General features: G+C 50.8%; 2 protein-coding genes across 6 annotated transcripts in view; one reads left to right on the top strand and one right to left on the bottom strand.

Moving 5' to 3' along the window:
• Positions 1–10,983: 10,983 nt before the first annotated feature.
• On the bottom strand, positions 10,984–17,757 carry LOC123332574 (translation initiation factor IF-2). Of its 2 annotated transcripts, XR_006549414.2 has the most exons (3): positions 17,236–17,757; positions 16,577–17,017; positions 10,984–11,805 (listed from the first exon to the last, which is right to left on the bottom strand). XR_006549414.2 is itself a non-coding variant. In XM_044938872.2 (2 exons), the coding sequence occupies exons 1-2, from the start codon at positions 17,755–17,757 to the stop codon at positions 16,865–16,867; spliced, it is 675 nt and encodes a 224-aa protein (XP_044794807.2). In that variant the 3' UTR covers positions 15,778–16,864. The 2 variants fall into 2 exon arrangements, 1 of the variants encoding a protein (XP_044794807.2); XM_044938872.2 differs by lacking the exon at positions 10,984–11,805 and having other exon boundaries at positions 15,778–17,017.
• The window catches only part of FMNL1 (formin like 1), a 26,419-nt gene continuing 21,135 nt past the window's right edge, over positions 17,609–22,892 (top strand). The window contains exon 1 of one of the 4 annotated variants that reach the window (XM_025279933.3): positions 17,609–17,979. In XM_025279933.3, coding sequence (XP_025135718.1) covers positions 17,851–17,979 — 129 coding nt within the window. In that variant the 5' untranslated portion in view covers positions 17,609–17,850. The remainder of the gene's footprint in view (positions 17,980–22,892) is intronic. The other 3 variants (XM_025279936.3, XM_025279932.3, XM_025279934.3) reach the window with 3 other exon arrangements.

The raw sequence follows: 22,892 nt of genomic DNA, 5'->3' as shown, positions 1-22,892 counted from the left end.
GGAAAGACGCCCCCACCCTCACCCCAACCTCCTCCACGCAGAAGGGCTGTGAGAGCAACTCCTTTCCACACAGGAAAAAATAAACTCATTGGCATCTCCCCACCCCCTCAGCACCCGGTCATCCCCTCTCCATCCCCACCCTGATCCCTGGACCCAGCCGAAGGAGCTGGAGTCTAGGAAAAACAACTCCTGGAGAAAGGCCCAGGGCAGCTGGGGGTGGGCTGAGGGGTGTGCGCGTCAGTTTTGAAAGCCCTGGGGCCGCTCTAAGAGGAGGGGAGTGAAAGGGGGAGGGGAGGAGGAGTGGGAGATGGAACAGAGAAAAACGGAGGATTAATTCGCTACTCGGATACCAGGGCCAAGGACTGAAGCGTCTTCCTGCTTATCCCCTCCCCTCCTCCACCAGGCGTCATCCAAGGGAGTTGCCTTGGGACATCCAAGGTGGGGGAGGGGGTGCGGGGACGCTGAGGGCCCGGGAGTGGGAAGCGCAAGGGTGTTTGAGGAGCAAGGATGTGCAAGGCTGCTTACAGACCCCAGTGGGCTGCGTTCTGGAAGACACCCCATGGCTGACCCTCTCCAGGTCCCGCCTGAGCCCCTGCAAGGGTTCTGCCAGCGCCGGCTCAACAGCGGCACCTGCTGTCCGGGGCCCTCCCTGCGGGGCGGAGCTCCCCCTCCGCCCTGGGAGCCCAGCGGTGAGTCACTCCTGGCTGGATTGGCGACCGAGCGCCCCAACTGTCGGGTCAGAAAATGTCGGGGCCCGAGGCGTGTCCCCCAGCGGCGGGCCTCGTCTCTTCGGGTCGCCGTCCCCGGCCCAGTGCTGCCCTGCACACACAGGACGCCGGCCGAGGGTCCTCTGTGGGCCAGCCCTGGGCCAGCCCAAGTCCAGCGCAGGGGGGAAAAGAAGGATCATAACTTCAAGGCTCCTGGTTTGGGTAGAGTTCTTTTGTTTTTTAAAACTTTTTATTTGGAAAAAGTTATAAGCTTACAGAAGAGTTCCAATAAGATGCAGAGGTCCTCCATATACCCCTTATACAGATTCACCAGATGTTAAAATTTTGTCCCATTTGCTCTCTTATTCTTTGTCAAATATATGTTTAATATTTATTTACTTATTTATTCCTTGAACGGAGAGTAGCAACCCTCCTACCCCATTTACCTGTACACACTTTAGTGGGTATTTCCTAAGAACAAGGACATTCTCTTGCATAAACACTCTTTTCAACTTTGGGAAATTTCAAATTGATAACAATACTTTCATCTAATTTACTATCCATATTTCAGTTTTTCCAGTTGATTCCATAGGGTCTTTTAGAGCATTTTTTTCCCCCCTCTAGTGTACAATCGAAACCAAGATCACAGATTGCATTTAATTATGTTTCTTAGGCTTCTTTAATCTGGAACAATTCCTTATCTTTTTTTTTTTATCTTTCATGACATTTTTTCAGAGTAGATCCACTGCCTTTTTTATTTTAATTGAGTGTCCTCATTTGGGGTTTGTCTAGTGTTTTCTTATGAATAGATTCAGGCTACACAACTTGGGAAGGAATACCGCATAAGCAATATTTTATGTTCTTGAGGTGGGATTCTCCACTTAAAGGAGTTCATGGAACACCTGAAGCTCCAAGGATTAACCCATGGATTATCTGTAAAAGGGCTTCCTTGGTGGCTCAGTGGTAAAAGAATCTGCCTACCAATGCAGGCGACACAGGAGATGCGGGTTCGATCCCTGGGTTGGGAAGATCACTGGGAAAAGGAAATGGCAACTCACTCCAGTGTTCTTGCCTAGGAAATCCCATGGACAGAGAAGCCTGGCGGGCTACAGTCCATGGGGTCACAAACAGCTGGACACAACTTAGGGACAACACCATATCTGTAAAAAGTTGAAGCAGATTTTCAACACAAGTTAAGAATGGGACCAGTAGGTTTCCCTGGTGGCTCAGTGGTAAAGAATCTGCCTAATGCAGAAGACATGGGTTCAATCCTTGGTCCAGGAGGATCCCACGTGCGGAGGAGCAACTAAGCCCATTCACCACAATTACTGAGCCTGTGCTCTAGAGGCCACGAACTGCAAGAAGAGAAGCCACCGCAATGAGAATCCTAAGTCCCACAACGAAGAGTAGCCCCTCCTTTCCTCGACTAACACAACCAAAAATAAAGAAATAAAATTATTTTTTAGAAAATAATGGCATCACTAATTATGCATCTGTTTTCTGTCTGCTGATGGCTGGCTTAGATTTTGACTCTCTGATCTCCCTTTCTGTCCCTCCTGCTGCCAAACTTGCCCTTGAAGTTCAGTGATCTGTTGAAAGCATTATTCTATTTGAAGGTCATCAGGGACACCCTGATTGCCCAACTCAGTCGTCTTCATAGTCCTTACCCTTTTGACCTCCTCCCAGGCCCTCCTTTGTGAAACCTCCCAGGCTCTGCTTTCTCAGTCTCCGCCCATCCTCCTCATCCACAAATAATGAAGTGCTGGTTGGCCCTGCTGGCTGCTCTGGGAGTCAGCCTTGCACCTGTGGGTTATCCGGGGAAATCCAAAGGGCTTGGTCTTTGTCTAGCCTCACCACACCCCAGTGGAGACAGCCTCCCAGTTCTCACCCTGAGATGAGTCTCCCCTGAGGGAAGCCACGCCTCCTTGTGTGTGGCTTCTACAGCCCCTTTCTTCTTCAGCAATGCAGGAAGGCAGGAATGGCCCAGGGCCCACACCCTTGTATGGACCAGCCTCGAGGACGCCCCTCGGATTCCAGGAATCCCAAACGGAACTCTTCTCTCCCAATCTGTAACTCTTCCCTCATCTTTGTCCTTGTTGTGATTCCCTATCTCCCCAACACCTGCTCCCCAAACATGAACTTTTTTTCACCCTTACATCAAAGCCGCATCTTCTGTCTCTCCTCCTCTCTGCTTCTCTCTCCTGGTCTGTTCTGCTTTGTTTATTTATTTATGTAATTTTGGTTGTTCTGGGTCTTTGTTGCTTCAAGTGGGCTTTCTCCAGTGAATAGGAGATGCTCTCTGTGAATAGGAGATGCTCTCTGTTGCCGCGTGCAGGCTTCTCATGGCGGTGGCTTCTCTTGTTTGGGAGCACAGGCTCTAGGTGAACGGGCTTCAGTAGTTACAGGCTCAGTAGTTGTGGCAGGCAGGCTTAGATGCCTCGTGGCATGCGGAATCTTCCCAGACCAGGGATTGAACCCATGTTCCCTGCATTGTCAGGTGAATTCTCATCCACGGTACCACGAGGGAAGCCTTGCTTGTCTGTTTTTAATATTTATTTGGGCTGCCCTGGTGGCTCAGCTGGGAAAGAATCCACCTGCAATGCGGGAGACCTGGGTTAAATCTCTGGGTTGGGAAGATTCCCCTGGAGAAGGGAAAGGCTACCCACTCCAGTATTCTGGCCTGGAGAATCCCATGGACTATATAGTCCATGGGGTCACAAAGAGTCGAATTTGGCTGCATCAGGTCTCAATTGTGGCACGTGAGATCTTTGATGTGGTTTCTGTTGTTTTTTGAAATCCCTAACTGGTCTTCAGTTCTTCCTTTTCTTTCTGTTGTGTCCATCTGACCATGTTCCTCTTGCCTCTCCTGCCCCCAGCTCAAGTGTCATATCCTTAGTATGATGCTCAGTCGTGTCTGACTCTTTGCAACCCCATGGACTGTAGCCTATCAGGCTCCTCCGTCCATGGGATTTTCCAGGCAAGAGTGCTGGAGTGGATTGCCATTTCCTTCTCCAGGGATCTTCCTGACCCAGGAATCGAACCCGGGTCTCCCGCATTGCAGGCAGATGCTTTACCGTCTGAGCCACCAGGGAAGCCTAGTATATCTGAAACAGTGAGGTGTTGTTTTGGGGCTCTGAAGAGCTCCAGTACCACAGTTCTTTATGTCTCAGTGCAGAAAAGAATTCAGTGAGAGGCAAAGTGATAAATAAGAGGTGATTCATTGGAATAGGATGCTTATGAGGTTTACAAGCAGGTGGGTGAGGGGGTGCCGAGCCCCGAGAACTTATTGGGCTACAGTTTTATAACCAAAGGAAAAGTGGGGGCCAGGGGAGAAGACCTTCTTTGTCTTTCTTGGGTAGACGTCATGCTTCCATCATCAGCTTCTCCTCCAGGTTGAACAGTGGAATTTTCTTGTCCCTTCTTGGTCTAGTTAAGTCCACAAATTATTGTTTTTCATGTGTGTGGAGAGTATGTCCTAGAGATCATTAACTTTCTGAGCTCACTGGGCAGGATGTGGGTCTCAGGCTACCGTTGTTTTATTGTTTGGGGGCAGGTCTTGTGCTTCTGTTGCATGGTTTTGTTGCTAAGCGAGCTGGCTTGGTTTTGTGGTTAAGCAAACCTGCTTTCTTGAGTAATCATTAACTTACAGGGGTCTCCTATACTTTTTCTACTTCTAATCCCCTAGTGCGATTAACTGGTTAATTACCTACTTTGGTCCTTTACTCTGTCCCTATCGTGTCCTCTAGTACTTTGAGGGTTGGGCCTGTGGATCCTTCCAGATTCCCCCCCTCCCCCATCTAGTCCCCCACCCCCCATTCCGGTGGCCACTGGGCCTTTGCATATGCACATGAATGGCCACTCACATTCCTTTCTCCACCTTTTCCCACTAATTTGGTCTGGTGTTCAAATGAGACCCTTTTTGTGAGGACTTCCTGACATCCTTAGGCTGTTCTACCTACCTTTATATCTGGGAAGAGGGGTGCATCTCTGGCGCCTCCAGCTCTATGACTCCCCCCAGGTTGAGGAGCCCACTGGGAGACCTGCCTCACCATCTAGACCAGTGCCATCCAGTAGAACTGTCTGCGGTAATAGAAGTATATCCTCTATCTGTGCTGTCCAGTGCGGTGGCCACCAGCCACATGGGGCGGGGCACTTGACTGTGGCTCACTTGACTGATTTGTGGCTCAGTGGGCCTGAGGTATTTCATTTACTTTTAAATCATTTAACTCAAAATGCATATAGTGTGGCTACGCACTATGTGTGGCTAGTGGCTACTATATTGGATAGCCTAGGGCTAGACCATGTCCTCAGTCCAGTTCAGTTCAGTTGCTCAGTCGTGTCCGACTCTTTGCAACCCCATGAATCGCAGCACGCCAGGCCTCCCTGTCCATCACCAACTCCCGGAGTTCACTCAGACTCACGTCCATCGAGTCAGTGATGCCATCCAGCCATCTCATCCTCTGTCGTCCCCTTCTCCTCTTGCCCCCAATCCCTCCCAGCATCAGAGTCTTTTCCAATGAGTCAACTCTTCGCATGAGGTGGCCAAAGTACTGGAGTTTCAGCTTTAGCATCATTCCTTCCAAAGAACACCCAGGGCTGATCTCCTTCGGAATGGACTGGTTGGATCTCCTTGCAGTCCAAGGGACTCTCAAGAGTCTTCTCCAACACCACAGTTCAAAAGCATCAATTCTTCAGCGCTCAGCCTTCTTCACAGTCCAACTCTCACGTCCATACATGACCACAGGAAAAACCATAGCCTTGACTGGATGGATCTTTGTTGGCAAAGTAATGTCTCTGCTTTTGAATATGCTATTTAGGTTGGTCATAACTTTCCTTCCAAGGAGTAAGCATCTTTTAATTTCATGGCTGCAGTCACCATCTGCAGTGATTTTGGAGCCCCAAAAAATAAAGTCTGACACTGTTTCCACTGTTTCCCCATCTATTTCCCATGAAGTGATAGGACCGGATGCCATGGTCTTCGTTTTCTGAATGTTGAGCTTTAAGCCAACTTTTTCACTCTCCTCTTTCACTTTCATCAAGAGGCTTTTTCGTTCCTCTTCACTTTCTGCCATAAGGGTGGTGTCATCTGCATATCTGAGGTTATTGATATTTCTCCTGGCAATCTTGATTCCAGCTTGTGCTTCTTCCAGCCCAGCATTTCTCATGATGTACTCTGCATATAAGTTAAATAAGCAGGGTGACAATATACAGCCTTGACGTACTCCTTTTCCTATTTGGAACCAGTCTGTTGTTCCATGCGTAGTTCTGACTTGCTTCCTGACCTGCATACAGATTTCTCAAGAGGCAGATCAGGTGGTCTGGTATTCCCATCTCTTTCAGAATTTTCCACAGTTGATTGTGATCCACACAGTCAAAGGCTTTGGCATAGTCAATAAAGCAGAAATAGATGTTTTTCTGGAACTCCCTTGATTTTTCCATGATCCAATGGATGTTGGCAATTTGATCTCTGGTTCCTCTGCCTTTTTTAAAACCAGCTTGAATGTCAGGAAGTTCTTGGTTCACATATTGCTGAAGCCTGGCTTGGAGAATTTTGAGCATTACTTTACTAGCATGTGAGGTGAGTGCAATTGTGTGGTAGTTTGAGCATTTTTTGGCATTGCCTTTCTTTGGGATTGGAATGAAAACTGACCTTTTCCAGTCCTGTGGCCACTGCTGAGTTTTCTAAATTTGCTGGCATATTGAGTGCAGCACTTTCACAGCATCATCTTTCAGGGTTTGAAATAGCTCAACTGGAATTCCATCACCTCTACTAGCTTTGTTCATAGTGATGCTTTCTAAGGCCCACTTGACTTCACATTCCAGGATGTCTGGCTCTGGGTGAGTGATCACACCATTGTGATTATCTGGATCGTGATGATCTTTTTTGTACAGTTCTTCTGTGTATTCTTGCCACCTCTTCTTAATATCTTCTGCTTCTGTTAGGTCCATACCATTTCTGTCCTTTATCGAGCCCATCTTTGCATGAAGTGTTCCCTTGATATCTCTAATTTTCTTGAAGAGATCTCTAGTCTTTCCCATTCTGTTGTTTTCCTCTATTTCTTTGCATTGATTGCTGAGGAAGGCTTTCTTATCTCTTCTTGCTGTTCTTTGGAACTCTGCATTCAGATGTTTATATCTTTCCTTTTCTCCTTTGCTTTTCGCTTCTCTTCTTTTCACAGCTGTTTTTCACCATGTCTTAGGGACCTGGTATTGCTGGTTCCCTGCTCACAGGGTCCCAAAGCTGCTTCCAAGGCCTACACAGGCCATCCTCAGGTTTATTCTCCTAAGGTTTTATTCTCCTGCACAGCTCTAGGTGCAGAGGTGGGTAAGGCTGCTTGGAAGGGTGTCAGTGTGGATGTGGAAGGGGCTTGGCTATACAGCCTGGGCCGTGTGTTTGTGTATGTAAGATTGTGACTCCTTTTAGTGCAGGAAAGAGCCAGGGGTTTACTAGAGCAGAGCTGTAGTCTGAGAATTTTAGGATTTTTTTCTTTTGGCCATGCTGTGTGGCATGTAGGATCTAAGTTCCCTGACCAGGGATCAAACCCACACCCACTGCATCGGCAGTGCAGAGTCTTAACCACCAGACCACCAGAGAAGTTCCCTGAGGATTTATTTTTATACCTGGCTTTCCTGGTTCTCTTTAAGGTACAGTTACAAGGGTAAGAAGATAGAATATATTTATCTGAGTTGGCTTGCCTTGTAACAGTTGAATATTTTGTTGTTGTTCAGTCGCTCAGTTGTGTCTGACTCTTTGCGACCCCATGGACTGCAGCACGCCAGACTTCCCTGTCCTTCACTATCTCCCAGAGTTTGCTCAGACTCATGTGTCATGATGATCATCATGTCAGTGATGCCATCCAACCATCTCATCCTCTGTCGCCCCCTTCTGCTTGTCCTGAACCCACAAGTGTCAGGAGTGGGGCTGCGGTTAGTTTTTTCTTTCGTGGCCCCTGAGGCACACAGAACCTCCTCCCATGCCCCCTCAGCACCCAGCTGTGAGCTCTTCTGGGTCAGGCTGGGTCTAAATCTTCTCTCTTCCCCTGTTCCTGGCAGGCTATTGACTCACCAGAGATTGTTATCAAGTAAAGCGATTCAGCTGCTTGCCCAAGGCCTTGCCCTGATCTTGACTTTCATCACAGTGGTTGGCTGGCCGAGAGGAAGACCTCTGTGAAAACAAGCTGTCCCTGGGTTGGGGGACATGGTAGGGAGAGCTGGGCTCCCAGACCTGGGTCTCTGCTCTACCACTTTTCTTTTTTTAACTTTGAACAAGTCACATAATCTCTCTGAGCCCCACTCCCTTCATCTGTAAAAAAAAGATGGGGATAATAACACCAACCTTTGTGTGTTACAATGAGGATCAAACTAAACTAAATGAAACCGTTTCACAGACACAGTGCCTGTATTCAACAGGTCTTCCATAAATGTCCCTTAAATCAGCGTTCATTAAACGCTGACTGTGTGCCAGGCACAAGGCTTTGTTCCCCATCATAGGTGAGGTGACCTCTAGCCTGGAGGGTGTGTTTGGGTGCTCCTGGTTGCTCCACTAGCCTGCCCTCTCCTCTCTGGGCACCTGTATGCTTGTGTTCTCAGTCATATCTGACTCTGCAACCCCATGGACTGTAGCCCACCAGGCTCCTGTGTCCATGGGATTTCCCAGGCAAGAATACTGGATTGGGTTGTCATTTCCTACTCTAGGATACTTCCCGACCCAGGGATTGAAACTGTGTCTCTTGTGTCTCCTGCTTTGGCAGGCAGATTCTTTACCGCTGAGCCACCTGGGAAGCCACTGGGCACCCGTGTGCCCCACTTTATTTGGCCGCTGGTTGGATGGGGGCTCACCCTTCCTAGTTTGTGTGGACTTCAGGGCCCTGCATGAAAGACCACGTTTTTCACTTCCGGATGGGCTAGCAGAGCTGGTTGAGACCTACTAATCGACAGGCAGACAGATCTGTGATGGTGACGGTTGTGGTTTGTGGCCTGTCCGCTCAGCCAGACACACCGGAGCTTGAGAGGCGAGCAAATGCCACCTTGGCAGACCGTTGCTGAGATTAAGACGCTTGATCTGAGATTAAGATTTATCGTTAACCAAAAAGCTCATCCCCGCCCGGCTCAGCTGCCCCTTCAGGGGTGCCATGGAAGTGAAAGGGCCAACTTGGTCTGTATCCTGGCGGTGCCATTTTCTGACTAGGTGACTTGGGCTCCTATGTGGATAGCAGACTCGGGGGTCTCATTAGGAAAATGGCACCAGAGTAATCCCCAACTCACAGGGTCATTGTTTGTAACATCCTTTGGGTCCTTCCTTCCCAGACTCAGCGGTTACCTTCAAACTCAGCCCTTCACCATTTGCCCCTCCGCCTTTGACCTCATGACTGACTATGGCCAAGTCAAGACACCATCCCGCTGCCCCACAACCTACTGCTGCCTCTTCATCCTCCTCCTCCTCCTCACTTCCATTTTTAGGGAATTATGTGCTAAGAACTTTATACCTAATATTTTTGGTATTCTATTCTAGATATTCTCTAATTTCCTTTGACATTTATTTATTTATTTATTTTTGGCTGCACTGAATCTTTGTTGCTGCGTGAGGGTTTTCTCTGTGGCGTGTGGGGTCTACTCTTTGTCGCGGTGTGCGGGCTTCGCGCTGTGGTGGTTTGTTTCTCTTGCTGTAGTTGTGGGCGCATGGGCTTAGTTGCCCTCCAGGCACATGGAGTCTTCCCTGACCAGGGACTGAACCCACACGATGCAGTGGTGTGACTTCTTAACCACTGGACTGCATTGACAGGTGACTTCTTAACCACTGGACCACGGAGGAAATCCTAGATATTTTCTAATTTCTTTTATGAGTTCTCAACCCATGAACTATTTAGAAGTGCATTTTAACATTTTCAATTGCATGGAGCGGTCTTTCTATTTATGTTGCTTTTGATTACTGATTTCCTTTTTTTTTTTAAGGTTGCTGTGGTTTGTGGGATCTTAGTTCCCCAACTAGGAATTAGGACCCCTGCAATGGAAGTGGGGAATCCTAACCACTGGATGGCCAGGGAATTCCCAATTGATTCAATTCCCAATTGAATTATATTGTTGTCAGATAATGAAGTCTGAATGGCTTTTTTTGAACTGGTGGAGACTTGCCTTATGGTCTGATATGTGGTCACTTTTGTAAATGTGTGACTGAAAGCAATAGTGTGTTCTCCAGTAGTCAACTGGAGTATTCAAAATATTCAATTAGATTGAACCAGTCAATTGTATTATTCAAACCTTGTACATCTTTACTGAATGTTTTATCTGCTTTAACTACCAATGCTGTGTGCTGTATTTAGTCACTCAGTCATGTCTGACTCTTTGAGACCCCATGGACTGTAGCCCACCAGGCTCCTGTGTCCATGGGATTTCCCAGGCAAGAATACTGGAGTAGGTTGCCATTGCCTACTCCAAAACTACCAATACTAAAGGGAAGTAATTTGAATCTCCCTTTACACTGATGGACTTGTCTATCCCTCTATTTTCTGCTTTATGATTTTCAGTTCAGTTCAGTTCAGTCCCTCAGTCGTGTCTGACTCTTTGCGACCCCATGGACTGCAGCAGGCCAGGCTTCCCTGTCCATCACCAATTCCCAGAGCCTACTCAAACTCATGTCCATTGCGTCGGTGATGCCATCCAACCTTCTCATCCTCTGTCATCCCCTTCTCCTCCTGCCCTCAATCTTTCCCAGCATCAGGGTCTTTTCCAATGAGTCAGCTCTTCGAATCAGGTGGCCAAAGAATTGGAGTTTCAGCTTCAGCATTTGAAGCTATATTATTATGTGCATACAACTGTAGAATGGTTATATTGTCTTGATAAATTGAGGCAAGCACATGTCCATCTCTCTCAGCAGGGTGGATTTGTTAAAATCAAGTTTATCCAAGAATGTCACCTTTGCAGCACCCTTGACTTCTTGCAAGGGGCAGATGATCATCTCTGATCCAGTCTCCTACCTTATGAGACCCCAGGTTTTGTCTTGTTCCTTTTTCAATTTGTGCCTTTTGGGGATTTTTCTTTTCTTGCCAGCTCAGCCTTGCACTGAAAATAACATACACACACACGCAGAGTTATCTTTTATCTAGCATTTCTAGTTGTTTTATATGAGGAAGGTTTCTCTGGACATATAATCCACCCTATTGCTGGAAATAAAAGTCTATGTTGGACTTCCCTGGTGGTCCAAGGATTAAGAGTCCATCTGCCAATGCAGGGGACATGCGCTTGATCCCTGGTCCGGGAAGATTCTACATGCCGTGGCACAACTGAGCCAGGGCACCACAACTACCGAGCCCTCACACCCTAAAGCCAGTGCTCTGCAACAAGAGAAGCCACTGCACTGAGAAGCCCCCACACCAAGAGTAGCCCCCGATTGCTGCAACTCTAGAAGGCCCACGTGCAGCAATGAAGAGCCAGCACAGAAAAAAATTTAAAACAAATAAATAAAAAAATTTAAAAGGTCTATGTTATCCCTTTACTTGAAATTTTAATTAATATTCAAAATAGTTCTATGAAATCCTATCACTGATTTTCAAGACCAGAAAACAGGCTCAGGGATTTCTGACAGTTTCAGATCTTAGCTCTGACATTACCAGTTCTGTGACCTTGGGTAAATCAGTTACTCAGGAGAACACTGTGCTCAGAGAGCACAGAAAAGAAAGAGGTCTGCCTTGCAGGGCTGCTGTTCAGTTTTGAATGGCACATGGAATCGCCTGCCCCTGCATCTGCCATCGTGCTGGTGCTCGGAAGACATCGTGACCACTGCAGTCTCCAGGGAAGGGACATGTGCCTGGTGCTTGGCCTCCCCTCCTCACTGCAGGCGCTGACAAAGATAGTTCAGTGGCTGCTGACAGCTGCCTTTGTTGCTGTTGAGTTGCTTGCTCAGTCGCGTCTGACTCTTCGCAACCCCATGGACTGTAGCCCGCCAGGCTCCTCCGTCCATTGGATTTCCCAGGCAAGAATATTGGAGTGGGTTGTCACTTCCTCCTCCAGGGGATCTTCCTGACCCAGGGATTGAACCCGAGTCTTCTGCATTGGCAGGTAGATTCTCTACCACTGAGCCACAGTTGTTGCCTGGTGGATCCTAAAAGACACAGATCCCTGATCCCACCTCTCCTGAGATTCTGAATCTGAGTCACAGCCAGTTTTGAACACGACAAGAGGGATAGAGCAGCCCATCCTTAGTTAGATAACGAGCAACTTGCTTTTATTTACTTGAACTTCGTGAAGATGTAATAAATGCATATGGTTTAAAAATCAAAATCGTATAGGAAGAAATGCATTGTGGTGGCTCAGTGGTAAAGAATCTGCCTGCTAATGCAGGAGACACGGGTTAAACTCCCTGGTCTGGGGAGATCCTACATACTGCGGAGCAACCAAGCCCATGAACCACAATTATTGAACCTGTGCTCTGGAGCCGGTGTTCTCCAACAAGAGAAGCCACCACAATGAGAAGACCACACATCCCAAGGAAGAATAGGCCCCACTCGCCAGAACTAGAGAAAAGCCAACGCAGCAACGAAGACCCAGTACAGTCAAAAATAAAGAAAATAAAAATTAAAAAAAAAGAAATGGATTGAAAAGTCCTGCTCCCACCTCTGCCTTATCCACTCTGTTTCCCCAGAATCTTACAGGTCACCACTTTTATTATGTTCCCTATGTAAATTCAAGCAAATGTAAACATTTATTCTTCTTCTCACCTCCCTTTCTTATACAAAAGTTAGCATACTATATATACTGTTCTGCACCATATTTTTGCTTCAAAATATATCCTGGAGATCTTTCCATATCAGTACCTGGCATTCTCTCTTTTTTTTTTTATAGTGGCATAGTTTCCTGTCACGGGGATATACCTTTATACGTTTATTTAACCCTTCATCATTCAGTAAAGTAGCTACATGTGGCTATTTACACTGAACTTAATTGCAGTGAAGTGAAATTTGATATTCATTTCTGGGAATTCCCTGGTGGTCCAGTGGTTAGGACTCCAAGCAACTTTCACAGTGGAGAGTACAAATTCAATCCCCGGTCCCTGGTTTTTGAACCAAGATCCTACAAGCTGTCGGTGTTGTGGGAGGGAGGGGGGAAGAGAGAACAGTGAAATTTCTTTTCTTTTTAAAAATTTAAATTTAATTTACTTGTTTTTGCAATTTATTTTCTCAGTTGCACATTTCAAATACTTAGTGGTGACATGTAGTTAGTAGCTACTGTATTGGACAGCACAGGGACATGTCCACCATCACAGAAAGTTCTATTGGATTGCTGGTTTAACTGATCCTCAATTGCTGAACATCTGGCTTATTTCCTTTAGGCAGCCCAGGGATGATGAGGCCCATCCCTGGGATATAAGAGAGCTGAGTGAGAGCTGCCTAGGAAATGCTTCAATATCAGATCTTAAAATCTGGGAGGTGCTTGCAAGAGGAAAGCTTTTGCTTTTTGGCCAAGTTGCCTGGCTTTTGGGATCTTGGTTCCCCAACCAGGGATTGAACCCATGCCCCCCTGCAATGGAAGCACAGACTCTTAACTCTTCCCACTGCCAGGGAATTCTCAAGAGGACGGCTTTTGGGTTTGAGGCAGAGGCTTGACCAGGGCCTGGAAACAAGAGTGACCCTTAAGGACAGGGTTCATGCTTAACCCTAACCCTCTACTCCCCTCTCTGCTGCTGCTGCTGCTGCTAAGTCGCTTCAGTCATGTCCGACTCTGTGCGACCCCATAGACGGCAGCCCACCAGGCTCCCCCGTCCCTGGGATTCTCCAGGCAAGAACACTGGAGTGGGTTGCCATTTCCTTCTCCAATGCGTGAAAGAGAGAAGTGAAAGTGAAGTCGCTCAGTCGTGTCCGACTCTTAGCGACCCCATGGACTGCAGCCCACCAGGCTCCTCCATCCATGGGATTTTGCAAGCAAGAGTACTGGAGTGGGGTGCCATTGCCTTCTCCGACTCCCCTCTCTAGGTCTACCAAAATGCAGTCTTATTTTCTTTCATTTAATATTTAAGTCCTGTGATGGGGAGACCGGGCCAGAAGAGACAGTCTCTGCCTTAAAGAAAGAGAAAGATCATCACCTGCTTTGTCACAAAGACTTTCAAAGAGGCTTCATCAAAAACCAAAAGGCTGGGACTTCCTTGGTGGTCCAGTGGCTAAGAGTCCATGGTCCCAGTGTATGGGGCCCAGGTTTGATCCCTGGTCAGGGAATTAGAACCCACATGTTGCCGCTAAGTGTTCCCATGCCATGACTAAAGGTCCCACGTGCTGCAACTAAGACCTGGTGCAGTCAAATAAACAAATATTAAAAAAAAACCCCGCAAAACTAATCCCAAAGGCCTGAAAATATCCTGTTAGTTAGGATGGTTGAAACAGGTGATCTCACTCCTTGTTGGAGGTTGCAAATTGGTGCAGACTTTTTGAAAGGCAATTTCAAATCTATCCAAATTTCAGTGAAAATCTATCTGACATTTAAAAGCATATAACCTCTGACCCTGCAATGTCATATTTATAAATGTGTCTTACAGATACACACATAAGTGCAAATAAATATATGTACCAAAGATGTTTGCCTATAGGCACCATTGTTTATAGTAACAAAAGGCTGACACAAGCTAAATACCATTAGGAAGAGAAGAGTGAAATAAATTGTGACACATTCTGTGTGCCGAAAGCCTAGGTAGCTTTTGTAGAGGCAGAAATAAATAATAATTAAATAATTATTTTTATAATATTAATTAATTAAAATAATAATTATTATTTATTTATTTATTTTTAAAATAATTATTATTTAAAAATAATTTTATCTTTTCATTTTTGGCTGTGGTAGGTCTTTGTTGCTGCAGGCACATTTTCTCTAGTTGCTATGAGTGGGGGCTACTATCTTATTGCACAGCATGGGCGGGATGGAGGGTATGCAGGAGTCAGTAGTTGCTGCACATGGATTCAGTAGTTGGGACTCCTAGGCTCTAGAGGGTAGGCTCTGCAGTTGTGGTGCGCTTGGACTTAGTTGCATGTGGGATCCTTTTGGACCAGGGATCGAACCCGTGTCTGCTGTGTTGGCAGGCACGTTCTTTACCACTGAATCACCAGGGAAGTTCCAAAGGCAGAAATGTTATTAAGTGAAAATAACAAGGTGTCAAACAGTGTGAAATGTGTGCTATCACACACACACACACATGCATTGCTTGTAAATATCCAAAGTATCTCTGGAAAGACACATTAAACCTGCTTTTCTTTTAAACTGTGCACATGTATCACCTTAGAAAAAATGAGGCACCAACTGAGTAATGGTGAGCAGGGATGGGGAGGGAGGAGATTCCTGGGGAAACCTGCTCAGTCACCTGAGCTCCAAGTGTGCCCAAAGGCTGCACAATCATTCCATTGGAGGTGACAAGGCGACAATAATTTAGAAATGTCATCCATGCTGTGACTCCATCTCCATCACCACTGGAGGCCTCACCCTGTCTTGGCTGTCATACCTCCTGTGCCCAGCAGGGGGAAGCACAGACCCACCAAAGCTTTGGTCCTAAACTTCAAGCATCCTTTCTAGGATTTCCTCCTCTGTGGACCGCATAGGAAAGATACTTCCTGCCAAGCAAACCAAATGTATTAGGTAACAATTGATTAAAAAAAAATTTTTTTTTTTGGCACCTTACAGTTCTGATCAGCATGAGAGAGAGCTAATATAGGTTTGTTGGGCTGATCATTTTCCACACCAGAAGTCCTGCTTAGCCCAGGCTTATTTCCATTAGGCCTTGGGTGGGCAGTGGTTGGCAATGACCTGACCACTCCTAGGGATTGAGAGCGCAGGCTGGCAACTATTACATTAGAGGCTCCCCACCCTGATGGGATTTCCAGCTACGGGAAACAGCTCCCACAAGCCACTCTCCCAGATGTGTTGACAGTGTGTTCCTCCCTTGCTAGGCTGTGAGCAGCCTGAGGACAGAGACTCTTCTCATCAGCCTCAGAACCTTCAGGAGTGAGCACGGTCCCCAGCACAGAGCTAGTGCTAAGTAAAGACTTGTTAAATGGAAAGAGAGCCACTGAAGACATCGGGGACTATATTCTTTAAATAGAGAGACAGAGTGAAATAAAGAGAGGAAGGAAGGAAGAAGAAAAGAAAAAGAGAGGTCCTAGGTAATCTCAAGGGCAAGGACCCAAGGGCAAGACTGTGGTTTGCTCTGGTTGGAGCGGAGGGCAGTGGGCGCAGTGTCACCTTCTTAACACGCCCAAGGAATATCTTGTTTTGTCCGACCTTATGGGTCCCTGGCTGGGACATGAAATAAGTGATCACATCTCTCACCCACCAGAGGTGCTTGTGACCTTGGCAGAAGAGAGGTTTAAATCGAGTCAGCCTGGGGGAAGGGGCTGGTTCATTCCAGGGCCTTCCTTAAGATTAGATAAATTTTCCAGCTCCTGCTTAAACTTCAGTGGTTCTGAATCTGAGAAGGAGGGCAGAAGGAAGAGGAAGCTCTAGGGGAGGGGACATATATGGCTCCTGCCTGGCCTAGAGAAAAGCCAGGGTTCATTAGTGGGTCCTCGGTCCTCAATGCCTTGACAGTGCAAGGAAGGACCCACTGAGGATCCCCACAAATTAGACGGGGAGAAGGAGGAACCCCTGAAAGAGAAAAGCCTCACATTCAGGCTGGAGATTGTGCCCAGACCTGGGGTTCTACCCTCCACCTCCGAACACTCTCTTATCCTCTGGTCCATCCTGAATGAGAGGGCCGGTAGGAGGCCAGGCCAAGGCACTGGAGATTTTGCAGGTGGACAGAAAGGAGGCCTGTTTCTGCTCTTTATTAACTGTGGGCCCTTGGGCAAGTCACATTGAGCCTCAATTTCCCCCTCTAAAATGAGGATATCAATACCTACCTTCCCTGGTCATTGTCAGGATGACGGAAAGAAGACCTCTGGAAGTACTGCTGTAATTGCCAGACTTCAGAGTCTCTCATTCGCCAAGGTGAGTGAGAGGCCACTTTAGTTAGATCCCTGGAGGTGACAGCGTCAAGATTTCCGCCCCCCTCTCCGCAGTGCCTGCTTCTTTCCCAGCGTGGATGCTGGCCTTAATCCTCCTGTTCCCCAACCCTGCGCTTCTCCTTGAGACCGCCTTGATGGTCTCCAGACTCTGCCTGCCTGCCTTTTTCCACGGGCACCTCCATTCTAAAAGCCCTGAGGATATTGGCACGGGCGCAGAGTCTGTCCAGAGTGGAACAGGTCGCGGGGGTCTCCACTGGCCTGGATCTGCGCCCCCCACACCTGCTTTGGGGTTCTTATTTGCAGATGGTTCCCTCTGGTCTTCAGCTCGGTCCTGGGCTAAACAGAGAAGGAGAGAAACAAGGGGTGGGGGGCCTGGAAGGGGGTTCCCACCTTCCTCGGCGGGAACCAGAGAGAAGGACGCAGCCCTTGCGCCCCAGCGCCGCCGCGTCATGGGTTTCCAAGCCGCCCACGTAGGTGCTGGCGGTCCTCAACTCCGAGGATTGCCCCCTTCGTCCCCCGTGCTGTGACCCCCTTCACCCAGACCCCGCAGGTACCCCCGGTTCCGAGCTAGCAGGAGCCTGCGGTTCTAGGACCCGGAGGCGCCGCCGAGCGCGCCGCCGCCTCTGCCTCGCTTCTGTCGCTCCCGCTCCGGCAGGTGAAGAGGCGCCCGCCGCCCCCTCTGCGGCAGGTGAAGCGGGTCGGTAGCCCCCTCTCTGCAGCGCGATGGCTGCGGCGGACCCCCGGCAGGCGCCCGGCGCCCGCCCCCTCCCTCCAGCCCGCCCCCCTGGGGCTGGGTGCGTAGCGGCGGCGCCGAAATGCGGTTTGCGCGCACCGGGAGAGACAGCAGAAGTTAGAAGATCGCCGAGGGGGGAGCCCGCGCCGCAGCTTCCTGCCCCCGGCCCAGCCCTCTGGCCCCGGCGGCTTGCAGCCTGACTTCCTCCCCCAACCCCGCAGCTCGCTGCCTGGCTCCTCGGACGGGGCCGCCCCGATGGGACGCAGCGCCCCGGTCCCTGCGCGCCGCTGATCCGAGCGCCCGCGTCGCCGAGCCCCCGCCGCCGCCGAGAGCCGCTGCCCATTTTGCCCCCCCAGGCCAGGAGCCTTGACCGCCCTCCCCGGGAAAGCTGGATTTCCGAGGCTGGAGGCGCCTGGCCGACTGGGTGGGGACCACCATGGGGAACGCGGCCGGCAGCGCGGAGCAGCCCGCGAGCCCCGCCGCGTTGGCCCCCAAGCAGCCCGCGGCGCCCAAGCAGCCCATGCCCGCGGCCGGAGAGCTGGAGGAGAGGTTTAACCGGGTCCTGGTGAGTATGACCCGCGGTGCGCGCGGCTCGGGCGTGGGGTAACAGGGGCTCATCAGGCGTCCCCGCCCCCGGGGGCTCAGGTACCGCTTGGAGATCCCCGGCGGCCCCTCCAGGGCGGGGGGGTGGGAGTGACAGTGGTTTCTTTCAGAGTGACTTAGCACTCTCCCCCCAAAACTTTCTTCTGCGATCGCCCAGACTCCCTCCCAAAACACCCCCTCCCCCAGAGCTTATGGGTCTAAAGGTCCAAAAAAAATGTCCTGTGAGGAAGTTGGGAGCGCCACGGTGCTGTGGGGTCCCGGGGGCACCTCCTCTCCCTCTGCACGCAGGCCCAGCTGCCGGGTGCAGGTCTGGAGCATCTGCTTGTGTTTGGGGTCCTGATCTGCTGGTGTCTGAGCTGCTGGGACCTGGGTTGTCAGGTCATGCAGAGGGGCTGGCTGTGTTTCTCCCTCCTTCTGTGTCAGGGAGTGCTTGTCTGTGGGTCCTGATCTTGGGCCTCCCCTCGCACCCACTGGAGGGATTCAGGTTAGGAAGGGCGGGGTCAGGATGGGTTGGTCGCTCTGGCTTGGGGTGGAGCAAAAGTCTGAAAGCCCCCCATCTGCACTGTCACCTGCTCCAGGGAATTGGGGGGCCTTGGGGACTAGGCAACCGGAGAGGAAACTACCAGCTCAGACTGAACCTGGAGGCAGTTGGTGGGTGGGGGATCCAGAGCTAAGTCAGGGTACCCTAAGACTTGGTGGAAGAAGGGAGAGCCAAAGGCCCCTCATTCTCACTTCCCTCTCCCTACCTCAGCCCTGTCCCAGGCTCCCTTCTCTAACTAATTGCCTGGTGGCCTGTCTGCTGTCAGCTCCCTCTCCAGACCCTGGGTGACAGGCAAATAAGGCCGTGCTTTTCCCCAGAGGCACTTCCAAGTCTGAGCAGACTGGCACTGCAGGTCTGAGGGTGGGGGCCCGAGGGTGCTGCAGGCAGCAGAGCCATGTAGGCCGGTGGCCGTCCCCTCCACCTCCTTGACATCACTTCCCCTCCCCTGGCCTGCCGTGAGGCCCTACTTGCCAGATCCTCTGCATGGCCCCTCCTAACAGTTCCTGGAAATCTTGGCTGCTGCCCCCTCCCAGGAGAAAGCCTAGGAGTGATTGGAGGAGCTGTGGGGTGGGGGTGGGCTCTGATCTATCCACCTTGCTTGATTCTGGGAAAGGGAGGCGGGGAGGGGGAGGATACCTCACACAGGCTAGGCCCCTAGTACCCTACCTCTCCACGGGCTTCCCTTTCCCCAAACCCATGGCTGCACAAAGTGAACAGGGTGGAACAGAGTTGGAAGGGGGAGAAGGGGCCATCGGGGGAGCCTGAGTTAGTGGTGGATCCCTGGACCCCAGCCAGCCTGAATGGGGGGACACCATTCTGTCTTTCCCCTTAAGTGTCTATGGATGGGGGGTTGGGCTTTTGGGGTGAGGCCCAGGCCCCAGTCCACGTTCTCTGTTAGGAAGAGACGGGGAGGAGCTGTGTGAATAATTCAGACCCCTGGAAAATCCAAAAGTCAAGGGTAATGCCTGTGTAGGACTTGATTGCCCTGCTTGCTTTTTTTTTTTTTTTTTTTGGCCTTTGCTCCGATTGGCCGAGTCTGACACTGAATGCCACTAGGGGTGCCTGAGAACCAGGGCGTGGAGGGTGGAGGCCCAGAGAGGGGTCTGAGGGTGTCTTGGTGGAGATAGCGGTAGTGGCTGGGTGGAAATCTAGGGCAGCGGCACCCACTGGGTCTCACCCCTCCCAACCCCTAGGAACCCTAGTGTGTTTACACTTCCCCCTTCTTCCTGGGAGGGATCAGCCTGTCCCATGTCTTGCATGAGCAGAACACACCCAACCCAAGGTCTCTTGGCTAAGAACCTGGTTTCTCTAACTCCTCACCGTGTCCTGGGGTGACACCCTTGGCTCCTGCCTGAGGCTGGCTGGGGCTGTGGATTTGGCTAAACCTAGTGTGGCCCAGAGGGTAAAGAATCTGCCTGCAATGGGGGAAACCCAGGTTTGATCCCTGGGTTGGGAAGATGCCCTGGAGAAGGGGATGGCTACCCACTCCAGTATTCTTGCCTGGAGAATTCCATGGACAGAGGAGCCTGGCGGGCTACAGTCCATGGGGTCGTAAAGAGTCAAACATGACTGAGCGACCTCACGTCGCTCACGTAGGGTCAGTAATAGGATTAAACACACATAGGGTCAGTAACAGGATTACAGGAGGTGCCTCCATGGTGCAGTAGTAAAAAATCCACCTGCCAATGCAGGAGATGTGGGTTCGACCCCTTGGTCGGATAGGTGTCCACTGGAGTAGGAAATGGCAACCCAGTCCAGTATTCTTGCCTGGAAGATGCTATGGAACAATTTGCCTGGTGGGCTACAGTCCATGGGGTCACAAAGAGTCAGACACGACTGAGCAACTGAGCACCGCACACCCTCCATCTGAATGCTGCCTCCTTGGCCAGAGCTGAGTCCTGTCCTCAGTGAATATCTAAGAGGAGAACCTCAGACTGCTGAGGGGGTGGGCCTCACACATCCAGGGATCCTCCAGTCTGGATGGGGGAAGCACAGACAGCCCTCCCCTTGGGATTTAGTCACATGTCCCCAGGGAACCTCTCTCTTTCACTGAAGCTCAGCCCTTTCCTCCAGGGTGGGGAGTAGGATCCCATACAAAACCACTGCTTGGCTTCTGGCAGTGGGACCCCTCTTGTGGGTCAGGGGTGCCCTGACCAGACCCAATGCTAGACAGGAGGTGAGGGTGCTTGTTTTCCCTTTCCCTGGGGGCAGCCTTTTTCCCAGGCAAGAATGGGTGGTGGGGGCACTTTTTCCAAGGAGGCTGTGAGAGAGAGGGGTGCCCCGGCTTAAAATGGGGGTGGGGAGAAAGAGCAGGTTGCGCCAGGGTTTCCGCCTGCTGCCTTAGCAACAGCAGAGGAGCGATGGCTGCCCAGAGACACGGGCCTGCTGCGATAGTGGGAAACCAGCCCGCCAAGCTCTGTGCTCTCGCCTCTCCTACGCCCTGCTGAACGCTGGGTGTCTTCCAGCCCCTTCAGGCCTTCCTCTGCAGGGGTCAGGGTTTGGGATGGTAGGGCACTCTTTCTAAGGCCTGCCGGAAGTGCCAGGCTTACAGTCAGGCCTAGGACACCCCTGAATCTGTCTGGGTGGGGAGGAGCCTGTAGCCTTGGGGCAAAGGGATCAAGGGAAGGCGCTGTGATGTGCTGGAGGCCAAGTGATGCTGGCGTCTGAGAAGAGAGGAATTCACCGGATGGGCCTGGCACCCGGGGTGCCCTTAGCATGTGCCATAGGTGGTGTGCACCTGGCCAGGCTGTATGGGGAGGTCAGGACGGTCCCAAGCAGGGTGTGGCTGCTGGGAGTCCTGCTTTTAGCTGGACCCTTTCCCCATGGGGACTGGGACTGGAGGTGAAGGGCAAACGTGTCTCATTCTGTCGACTGCAACCGAGGCTCTGCCTTCTCTATTGGTCCCTCCTCTGGGGTGGGCCAGACGAAGTTTGGCGCATGGAGCTGTGTGGTCATTCTGACCCTATGTCTCCTGTCTCTGGAGGATCTTGGTGGGGCTGTGGCCCTGTGGTCAGAGGCTGGGCTGGGCTGGGCAGAGGCTGTGGGATGCCATTCCCAACAAGCAGACCTGGCACATGCTGCCCCTGGAGATCCGGGGATGTGGTCAGCGTGATTCACAGTGACATCTGGGACCAGTTGGCAAAGAGCTGGAAGGGGGAGAAGGGCAGGAACAGGTGGGGCTGCTCTCGGGCCACCTCTGCATTTTTCCTGGGAACACGGGGCCCTGGGAGGTGGCTTAGGCTTCCCAGCCTCTAAGAAGGGCAGGGGTTACTCATGGGAAAGGCGGAGGAGCTTCCTTGGGCTTTGGGGTCATGAAGTTGAGGATTTGAGCTTCGTCCTGGCCACTTACTACCTCTGTGACCTTGAGCAAGTTACCCACACGCTCTGAGTTTCAGTTTTCCTCATGTGTAAAAAAGATAAGAAAAATGGTTATATGTCAAGGACTTCCCTAGTGGTTAAGACTCTGCGCTTCCACTGCAGTGGGCGCGGGGTCTATCCCTGGTTGGAGAACTAAGATCCCGAACTCCATGCGGTGCGACCAAAAAATCAAAAGCCTACGTGTGCTTGCTAGGATCGTCGAAGGGATTAGATAGAATCGAGGGGATTAAAGAGTGCTTAGCACGATGCCTGACACAGAGCAAGTGCTGTATCTGCCTTGAGAACGGGAGGATGTTGGAACCCATTTGCTCCTCTTCATCTGGGGGCCCTTCGAGGAGGAAGGAGCCCAGACCCTGCCTCCTCCCTCCCCCACCTCCAGCTTCAAGACCAACCACAGGTGCCAACTTTAGTCTTTGACCGTCGCAGGCCAGGCTGCCCTCCCTGCCATCACACAGGTCAGGCACAGTGGGGCCTTGGCGAAAGCTGCTGGTGGCCGGAAACCACGGAGAGGCGGGCCCAGCCCTCCTGGAGGGTGGGGCAGCGCGGTGCTAACGGTAGCCGTGTGCGCGGAGAGGGGGTGGGAGGCCTCCACTTCCCTCTGAGAGAGGGTGTGCTGGGGGGGGGGTTCCCCAGTGAGTAAGAGCTCAGTGTGGGCAACAACAGGAAACGTAGGGTGCTGGGTGGCAGGAAACGGGGTTGGCTGTTCCTGGTTCCTCAGACAGGCCCCTGGGGCAGGCTGTCTGAGGAAGACCCTTGGGGGCCCGGGACCCACGTTTCTCGTTGCTCTGAGCGCTCCTTCTTCGAGGAAACTGAGGCTTCTTAACCAGCTGGCTTCGAGGTCACCTTGGGCAAGCGGCCTGATGGCTCCAGGCCTGTTTCCCATTTGTGAAATGGGGATTAGGCTAGTATCTATTGGGTTGGCCAAAGAGTTTGTTCGAGCTTTCCTGTAAGTTGCT

Source organism: Bubalus bubalis, chromosome 3 (genome assembly GCF_019923935.1).
Source record: "Bubalus bubalis isolate 160015118507 breed Murrah chromosome 3, NDDB_SH_1, whole genome shotgun sequence".
Lineage (NCBI taxonomy): Eukaryota > Metazoa > Chordata > Mammalia > Artiodactyla > Bovidae > Bubalus > Bubalus bubalis.
Note: the sequence above shows the minus strand (reverse complement) of the source record. Positions and strands in the feature narration are given on the sequence as shown.

Excerpts from the sequence above, each read along its gene's own strand:
- LOC123332574 (XM_044938872.2), bottom strand. The coding sequence starts at position 17,757 with ATGGGCAGCGGCTCTCGGCGGCGGCGGGGGCTCGGCGACGCGGGCGCT. Across the intron at positions 17,018-17,235 it reads CTGCTAGCTCGGAACCGGGG|CCCAGGACCGAGCTGAAGAC; the intron begins GTACCTGCGGGG and ends TTCTCTGTTTAG.